The 9,900-nt window shown below is 42.6% G+C and overlaps 1 protein-coding gene across 1 annotated transcript; it reads right to left on the minus strand.

The window, feature by feature from the left end:
• Window positions 1-319: 319 nt before the first annotated feature.
• LOC149532348 (uncharacterized) lies at window positions 320-1,297 on the minus strand. Its single transcript, XM_089805699.1, has 2 exons — window positions 1,258-1,297; window positions 320-765 (listed from the first exon to the last, which is right to left on the minus strand). Exons 1-2 carry the CDS (start codon window positions 1,295-1,297, stop codon window positions 320-322), a joined length of 486 nt encoding a protein of 161 aa, XP_089661825.1.
• Between the last annotated feature and the right edge of the window lie 8,603 nt (window positions 1,298-9,900).

Raw genomic sequence — 9,900 nt, forward strand, 5'->3', positions numbered from 1 at the left:
TTCACCCGCAAACAGTTGCCCGTGGGGCCTTTCTTACACCCACGGACAGACTGCCCACAGGGCCATTCTTACACCCGCAGACAGATTGCCCGCGGGGCCCCCTTTGTTTTTTTTTTTTTTTTTTTTAATAATTTCTTTTTTCTTTTTTCTTTTTTGTTTTTAAAAAAAAAAATTAAATAACAGAGCTACCTCTAGTTGGCGTCGCCGCATCACAGTGCTTTAATAACGACGACGGAGGATTCATGTGAGCACTGGGCGACGACATCCTTCTTGTGCGGTATATTTTTAGTTTGGATTCATTAACTGCCTGAGCCATCTCCTATCCATCCAAGGTCACCAGTTTGATTGCTCCACTGTCGCCAACCTCCTGGATCTGGTATGGTCCAACCCACTGCACCTTGAATTTTCCCAGCTTGATTTCATTACGGCCATCATACTTCAATACTAGTTGTCCCGGCTGGAATCTGCTACGTTTCAAATGCTTATCATGCCAGACTTTGTGTCTATTCTGTGCCACTTTCGTCACCCACTGTGCCAATAACCGTTTCTCCTCCAGCTTATTCAAATTATTTAACCGCTCTTGTAAGCTTCTGTCATCATCCAACTTGTTTTCCAATGCTATTCGAAGACTCAGGATCATGAATTCTGTTGGGACTACTGCTTCCTGTCCAAACATTAACTGGAATGGTGTGTGCCCTGTCGTCACCTTGTACGCTGTGCGGTAAGCCCACAAGGTAGCGGGTAAGTTTTCCTCCCAATCAGCACCTTCAACCGCGCAGGATTTTTAGATGATGGATACTAGGACTTTATTGGTGGCCTCCGCCTGTCCATTTGCTCTTGGATAGTACAGACTCGACAGTGAATGATAAATCTTAAACTAAGTGGTGAGCAGTCGAATAACATGATTAACAAAATGACCTCCCCTATCACTTGTTAATTGTAACGGAATTCCATACCTAGTAATGATCTATTCATAAATAAATTTTGCAGTGCTGACGGTCGAGTTATCTGGTAATGCACATGCCTCCACTCACTTGGTCAGGTACTCCGTTGCAACAATGATGTACCGGCACCGTTGAGTCTTGCTCACCCTCAGTGGTCCAATGAAATCTAATCCCCATCTCTCAAAAATTTCCTGCGCGTGTGAGGGGTGAAGTGGCATGAAATCTCTCTTCAGTGGCTTTCCAGCCCGTTGGCAAGTGTCACATCCAACGACCCATTCCCGCACGTCATTGTACATCATTGGCCACTAGAGACCTGCGAGCAATATCTTCCTTGCAGTGGTGTCGGGCCCCATGTGTCCTCCCGCGAGACCCTCATGTGCTTCTTTTAACACCTGCGGTATCTCCTCTTCCAACACACACCGCCGAAGAATATGATCCAGCCCCATTTTGTAGAGCAATCCATTGATCAATTAAAACGTGCAACTCCTGATTATCAACTTGCGCCTATCATTCGGTGACATCCCAGTGGGAAACTGTCCTGTTGACAGGTACTCGCCAATACTCCTGTACCATTCCGGCAGTACCCCAATCTGAAACAGCTGCGCGTTGGGAAAGTTGTCATTCACACCCTTCACTGGTTCCCCTGTTCTGATCCATGACAGGTGGTCGGCACTGACATGTTTCTTTCTTGGCCAGACAATGATTTTGAAAGTGAATTCCTGCAACAGGAGTAGCCATCTACTGATCCTCCCTTGGATGACAGGTTTATTAATCATGTACAATAGGGCCTGGTGATCAACATAGAACACAAACGGTGTAGCAAGCAAATAATGGCAGAATTTTTGCACAGCATAGACCATTTCCAATGCTTCTCTTTCAGTCGTGCTATAATTCTGCTCAGCCTTTGATAACAACTAGCTGGCAAAGTATATTGGGTGATCCAGTCCGTGATTACCAGTCTATGCCAGGATGGGTGTCGTAGCCAGTTGTACCTTTAGCCCTTCAAATGCCTTGTCCTGCTCTTTATCCCATCTAAATGATTCTTCTTTGCAAGTTAACTTATCTAACGGTTGGGACACCTTGGCAAAAATTTTAATAAATCTCTGGTAATAACCTATATGCCCGAGAAAATATTTTACCTCCGTCACATTAGTAGATGGCTACATGTCAAGAATGACTCTCACCTTGTCGGGATCCGTCTTTAATCCTTCCTTACAAACAATGTGTCCGAGCAGTCTGCCGTGCGGAACCATGAATCTACACTTCTTGGGATTCAATGCTAGCCGGGCTCTGCAACATCTCTCCATACATTCACCAAGTGCTGCCAAGTGTCCGTCCTCCATGCTAAATATTGACCAATCATCCAAGAAGGCTTTGAAGTTTCCCACGGACATCCTATCGAAGATATGCAGTATAATCCGCTGGAATGTGGCCAGCGCATTACACAACCCAAATGGCATCCGATTGTACGCGTAGACCCCATCTTCGACAACAAATGTTGTCTTCAACTTATCCTCCTCCGCTATAGAAATCTGATTGTATCCGAAGAACCCGTCCATAAAAGAGTAGATTTCATGTCCTGCAACCTCCAGAATGCTATCTGTGAATAGAATCGAAAAAGGGTCCTTGATCGTTACTGCATTCAGGCATCTAAAATCAACGCATATCCGGATCTGAGTAGTATCCTTCTTCAATGAGATGACTATCGGCGACACCCATTCGCTGGTCTGTACCTTGAAGATAATGCCAACTTCCAACATCCGGTTGATTTCCTCCATAACCCGTGCCACATAGTTCTTGTTCATCCTGTAGGGTCACTTTCATACAGGTACAGCTCCCTCCACCAGCGGGATGCGGTGCACACACAATTCTTGCGGTACTCCCTTGAGGTCCTTGTATGACCACGCAAACACATTCTTGTAGTCCAAAAATATCTTGAATGTCGTGGCCTTGAGTACTGGATCCCAATTATCTTCGACCAGTATGTTCTTCGGCTCTGCCTCGTCCCCCAAATTCATCGTTTGTAGTATAGCTTCATTATACTTGATTGTCTCCCCTTCACGAAATGCATGGGCGGGTGTAACATCCAACGGTGCCTCCTCCTCCTTTACTTCATTAAACTCCTTCGGATATTTGTTCTCAATCGATAGAACATTGCAACTGTGAAATAATTCATAGTCCTCCATTTGCCAGTAGTAGAGACCGTTGACAGAATCCAAGTCGTCATCCGTTGATCCCTCGTCCAATCGGAGGACGCCCTCTTGATTCAGTTCCATCCGTTGTCTGCCTTCATCCTCCTCTCCCTCAGAATCTGACAACAAGGCCTCTTCCTCTACCATTTGGGTATGCAGATCAATGACGAATCGGCGGCCTTTTCTTTCCAGTGATAGGGTGTTCTTCCAGTCGTGTCGAGCTCTTTCTTCGATAAGCCACCCGCGGCCTAAGATGGCGTCATAGCCTTTCCTCTTCAACGGAATCACCATGAAATCCATCAGGAACAGTTGAGTGCCAATGGTTACCGGCTGTGCCATGAGAATACCCAGTGGTTTAATGCCATGTTGATCGGCGGTCAGCAACTGAAATCTCAAAGGCCACAATGTCAGTTGTCCAAGTTTCCTCCAGGTTTCTTCTGGCAATACATTTACGCCGGACCCTCCATCAACTATTGTTTTTGTGAGAACATGTCCAAAGATCCCCATCTCGACAACTGCAGGGTGTCGTCCGGATGTCAGTGCCAGCAACATCTGATCTTCTCCTCCTACAACAATTTCCTTTTCCTTCCCTCGACTTGGTTCTCTCGGTGACTTTTCCTTCCCTTGACTTGATTCTCCTGCAATATTTGAAAGAGCAGATCGAAGTTGAGGCATGGTGAGAAGCAAATCATTTACCTTTACTCGCACCTCCATTTGCAAAATTTTTTGTACTATGTTTTGTTCTGCAAAATTCCTCGCTGAAGTGTCGGCGGTGTCCGGAGGTGTTGCTGCTTGGGATACTTTTCCAACCTCTACCCGTGCTTCCGCAAATTTCCTCTTTTCTTTGGCGGGGTCCGAGTATTCTTTTGCTTGTTGCCGCATAATTGCCAGAACTTCTTCCTCATCCGCCCCGATAGTGATCAAGTTCACTTCGGATTTTGGACACTTTGAGTCGTCGTGATCGCTAGGTCCGCACCATCGGCACAATAGTTGAGGTGTATTCGCTGTTGGACACTCCCACGCAAAATGCCCCCACAAGTTACATGTGTGGCACTGAATAATCGGTCGTTCGTTTGCATCATACTGGATCCAGCTTCTGCTCGTATTGGTATTGTTATTGTTATTATTCTGTCCACGCTGATTATTCTTGTATCCTCCGGTAGTATTCGTTTTTCCGCTACTACCTGACGGGGAAGCCTCCTGTGCGAGAAGCACTTGCGGAGATCCTCTTGTCTTCATGTTAAAGGGGCAATCTTTTGTCGAATGGCCCATGATCTGACAAATGTCACAAAATTGGTTCTTTGGACACAATCCTTTAGTATGACCGTCAGTCTTACACTCCGTGCACCACAGTTCACTGCCTTTTGGCTCCTTTTGCATATTTTTAAACTCCATCATGCGAACCATATCCTTCTGTAGGGCACGAACCTTCTTGCTGCTACCTTCGTCGTCGCTACTATCATCTCCGGTAGGCTTGTCGTCATCAGAATCAGAGGAGCTAGTTTTCTTCTTCTTTGTCTTCTGTTCACTTTCAAGGTCCAATGCTCTATTATATGCGTCCACATATGACGACGGTGGCACAATTTTCATTTTCCTTCGCAACTTTGAGTGTAGGCCATTCACAAACCATCTTTTCTGCAATCCGTCCACCGGCTTGCTTTCCATTTTGTTTATTAAGTCTTTTAATCTCCTAGCGTAGACGCAGACAGTTTCGTGCTTCCCTTGTTTGGTATTGAAAATCTCTGCTACGATTTCATTATCATCCCGCAAGAGTTTAAATTCCGCCAAGAACTCCTTTTTAATGTTATCCCAGGTATTCAGCTTTTGTGGATCCGTATCCGAAAACCAATCAATCGCCACACCCCGTAGGGTTGCCGGAAATTGCCTGACCCATTCGTTAGCATCTGTGATTCCATTTGTGCGCCAGATCGTCTCACATGTCTTACAATGTCGGATGGGGTCAGCTGTACCATCGCCCTCAAACTTCGGCAGCTTTTCTTTGGGTCCTGCCATCACAACACTGGAGGTCTGCACTGCCACACCGGAGGTCTGCACTCCCACACCGGCGGTCGGCACTCCCACACCGACAATCTGAATTCCCACACCGGCGGTCTGCACTCCCACATCGGTAGTCTGAACTCCGACAGTGGCTGTCTGCTTCTTCCACCAATTCCACCCTTCGGAGCTCTGATTTCCATCGGCAATCTTCTGAAATCTCTGTCGGCGTTCAGCTTGCTTTCCCAGAATTAAATTCTCTTGCGCAGTACGGGTTCCATCTTTTTCCTTGACCTTATTTCAATCTTTGTTAAGCTGATTTGGCATTAATCTTCTTTCCTCCCACCTTCCAAATTCATAAGGCAACGGCGCCAAATGTTTACCGTACTGGTAAAGAAATTAACACATACAGACAATGGAACAGAATAGCAGAATTATATTCACATATGCCAAACATACATTATGCTTCATAATATCAGTAATAGTAGATGATTGATTTACAATGATCCCAGACGGGATATAAATACTACCGCCAAACCTTCCCGAAGGAGTCCGTCGGCCACAACATTACATTTGCTACAAACTATTTGCCCATCGGCTACAAAATACAAAACACCGACAACAGCCAATCCGTCAGCTACAGAAACACCGCCGAAACCATCCAGTCGGCTGACAACAAGAAGACAAGGACAAGGAACCATTTCAGAAAAAACCTCAATTTGATGAAGATTCTCGGCAAGAGCTCCGAAGGAAAAAGCTTTTTTTCACATGCAAGGAACCATGGGGACCTGGTCATCGTTGCTTTGGGAAGGGAAAAATTCATTACATTGAGGTGATTCCTAATGATGACGAAGGACAAATACTTGCAACAATTGATGAAGAAATTACTCAGTGGGAGAGAATAAATGCCCTGATACAAAAAAGGGGTTCCATTGCTACCTTCACTACAACGATTGGAAGTGGTATCTTCAAGGTTTGTGGCACACTTTATGGAAAACGAGTCCCAATCATGATTGATAGTGGCACCACACTCAATTTCATCAATTCATCTTTTTTCACTAGTAAAGGCTTGCATGCAGTTGAGCATGGAGGATTTGAGGTTAAGGTTGCAAGAGGAACCTTGTTACCTTGCACTCATGTGATCCCGTGGCTACTAATTTCCATGGTAAACTATACCATGACAGATGATTTCTTTGTCATAGATTTGGTTGATACTGATATCATATTGGGCATCCAGTAGTTGGAAACGCTTAACTAGTACACCCAAAGTTTCAAAAGGATGGACTTTTCATTCGAGACGAATGGCAAGAAGGTGTTGCTAAGAGGAATGTCAAATAAAGGATCGAGGGAAGTCACAATCAAGAAGATGGAGGCCATTTTCAAACATCATTTGATCCCAGACATTGTAAGTAAAAAGATGACAGTCAACACCTTACCCCATTCATTGGATAATTGGTAGGCCCATCTATTGGTCAAGTAATCCAAGAACACTTTTGCATGTCAATTGATGGATGGCTATGTACGCGATGAAAGATACAAAGTTATTGATGACATCATTTACTTCAGCAATAAGATCTACTTAGTACCTGACTCAGAATTGAAGAAGTTGATTACGAAAGATTTCCTACAACTAGATTTGCATTTTCTTGAGAACAAGCAAATTTTGGGACGGGAGGATTGTAATGTCCCCATCATAAAATAAATGTATTTAATTAAACCTTGTTAATGGGCTGATTGATTTAATATATCTCACTCATTTTTAATTTAATTGTTTTCGTACGTAGATGTGGTCGTCAGTTATCTTTGTACACCCTAGGAAGGTTTTCCCAACAGGTATTTAAGCACGGCATGTAGGTAGTTGTTAAGTATGCAATTTGGATTATTTTTTCTATACTGCGAATTCCTGTTGGAGTTCTCTATTGTTTGCCATTTCGGAAGTGAAAGACCTTCCCTACTTGACTCTCATGGTTTCAGTGGGATTTAACCCTCACCCTATTCCATTGCTTGTAATACTTTGCTCGGATCTGGCAAATCGGAGCACCATCATATTTCGAATTGGAGGAATCATTGTGATTTATTTGATCTACTCTCTTGTGTTGGGCAAATGAAATTTTTAGCAATGAAATGTGTTTTCTTTGGCATTAAATCTATTAATGCACCATCCATACATACACTCCAAACACCCCACACACCACCGTATGGCCCCTACTCAATAGCAACCTTCATATCACCCTTGCTTGGTGTTTACCATACAGGTAAACGGTTTATTAATGCATTCAAGCAATAGACAAGAACATGTAACACAAAAGTATTTCGTTTTTTATTTGCATATATACAGAATATACTACAAAATTTATATTATTGATTACAATGATGATTACAATTCTCATTATGATCCAAAGTCCATTCCAAATGGTGTACGTATACCTTTCCGAAAGGGTGACTCAACTATCACGTGCCCGTTCGGATACAATTCTACCTATCAGCTATAATATAGATTTTTCCGACAACATCATCCCCCCCAAAAGAAAAGTCGTCTTCAGACGACAATTAGCAAAATGGAATACATTAATTGACTAACTATAGATCTGTTTTCGTTACACCACTTTCACATTCGTCCCGTGCCTATTCCAAATTGGACTCCAAAACACATTGCATCTGTAGCCTCTACTAACACAACACTATCACCTTAGCCAATTTGACCTTGATAGCCACCTATGCCGCCTTCTCTACTTCCAATGCCTAGGTACACTGAGCCAAGTGTCTCTCTACTGCCTCCAAATGGATGATAAACTCCTCTCGAGCTCTCTATGCATCCTTCTCCTATATCATACGGCCTTCCCAAGGCTATCGTACAACCACTAAGATCGATCGTACGAACTCCTGTCATTCCCCCACTCTACCACACTTTGTATGGCCTATCTACCAATCCTCTCCACCATACGGCCATCAACCTTACTATACGGCCATCAATTTTCCAACCTCACAGTACCCTCCCAAAGATACCATACAACCTTGCAGTTTGACGTATGGCCTCCCTCTATGCTACACGGCCATCATCCCCTTCACTCTTAGTTTGTACGGCCGCTTACATACTCCTTCCAAACCGTACAACCATCTAAAATACCAACGTGCAACTATTTTTGCTCTAACTTTGGACGTTTTGGCAAGCATTGCTGGAAACAAAACATCACAAATAGCTGAAAATGTCAATTTGAGGGAGCAATTGGAAAGGTCGTCAATTTGATGGGGTTGTAGGGTTAGTATAGGATGTCACACGATTAGTATATGTAGGGTTGGTTTGAGGGTGTACGGTTGATGCAAAGCCAAAGTCTGTACAGTGCAGCAATGTGGATGATGTATGGTCGGGACTAGAGGCCGTACAGTTTGATATTAGGGGGGAAAGAATGATGTCTATACAGAAGACTCAGGAGGACGTACGATAGTAATGATCAAACTTGACCGTACTATGTGACAAGGAGGTATGAGGGTCATACAATGTAGGGAGGAAATGAGGTATGGTTTGTGTATGGAGGAAAAATGAAGAGGGGTTGTACGGACTGGGTGGAGGGGCGTAACTTTGAGTTGCCAAATGAAAATAATATTGAAGACTAAATATGCACAGGACATCAATTTGTAGCCAAACAAGGAATATATTTGCAATAAAGATGGTGCTCTAATTTGCCAGATCCGAACAAAGTAATACACAGACAGAATAGGGTAAGGGTTGAATCCCACCGAAACCGTAGAGCCAAGTAGGGAAGATCTTCCACTTCCAAAATGCCGAACAATTGAGAACTCCAACAGGAATTCGCAAATACAAAGAAATAATCCAAATTGCATACCAACTACTACCTACATGTTGTGCTTAAATACCTTTCGGAGAAACTTTTCAAGGGTTTACAAAGATAGCTAATGGCCACAACTATGGAAACAATTAAATAAAAATGGGTTTGAGATATACTAAATCAATCAGCCCATACACAAGGTTTGATTAAATATTTATTTTATGACGAGAACATTATGTTGACATTCCACATGAGGATGTGATTTTGTTACATATTGCATTTATATGTATCTAGATCAGCTTGTTTGGTTTGTTTACTTATTTACTGACTCATTAGATGCATCTCCTTACTCAATTTTGCAAAGAATGCATTTCTAATTAAATTCAAGCTATTTTTTAAATCCCTAAATTTTCCCATTAAGTTGCCAATAAGTCTCGAGAACTTTTTTTTAACCTCGCCGATAAGTGGCAGAGAATGAGATTTTGAACTATGTTATTATAGTTGAAGAGGAAATGAAATTGCACTTATAATACTATCCTAAGAATTGTGTTGTGAATATAGCATATCTTTCCCAGTATCCCTCATCTTCTTTTTCAGGGGTTCATAAGGAGAGTTTGAAGGATATCATTTTCTCTCTTTTTATGCTATCTGTAATTATTTTCATTCAAAGTGTTGATGAATGGATTTGCAGTGTCAAATCTTTAACAACCACTTGGTTAAACCCTCCGCAAGATGGTGAATCTGCCTTCATTGGAAACCAAAATCGCAAAAAAAATAGAAACTGTACACTCTACAAGATGATTTGGTGTTGATTTTTGTAATTATTTATGAAAGGAAAGATCGTAGAAATATAGGAAAATGAATTTGCAGATTTGTCAAATAGAAATCAGATTCTAACAAAATGAATTAACAAACTTGTAGTTTGCAAAGAGATTTGGAGAATAAACAATTATATTTAAAACAAGGAATAACTGTAATAAC

The sequence above is a fragment of the Cupressus sempervirens genome, chromosome 10, assembly GCF_028749045.1.
Source record: "Cupressus sempervirens isolate cs-2001-9-10 chromosome 10, ASM2874904v1, whole genome shotgun sequence".
Taxonomy (NCBI): domain Eukaryota; kingdom Viridiplantae; phylum Streptophyta; class Pinopsida; order Cupressales; family Cupressaceae; genus Cupressus; species Cupressus sempervirens.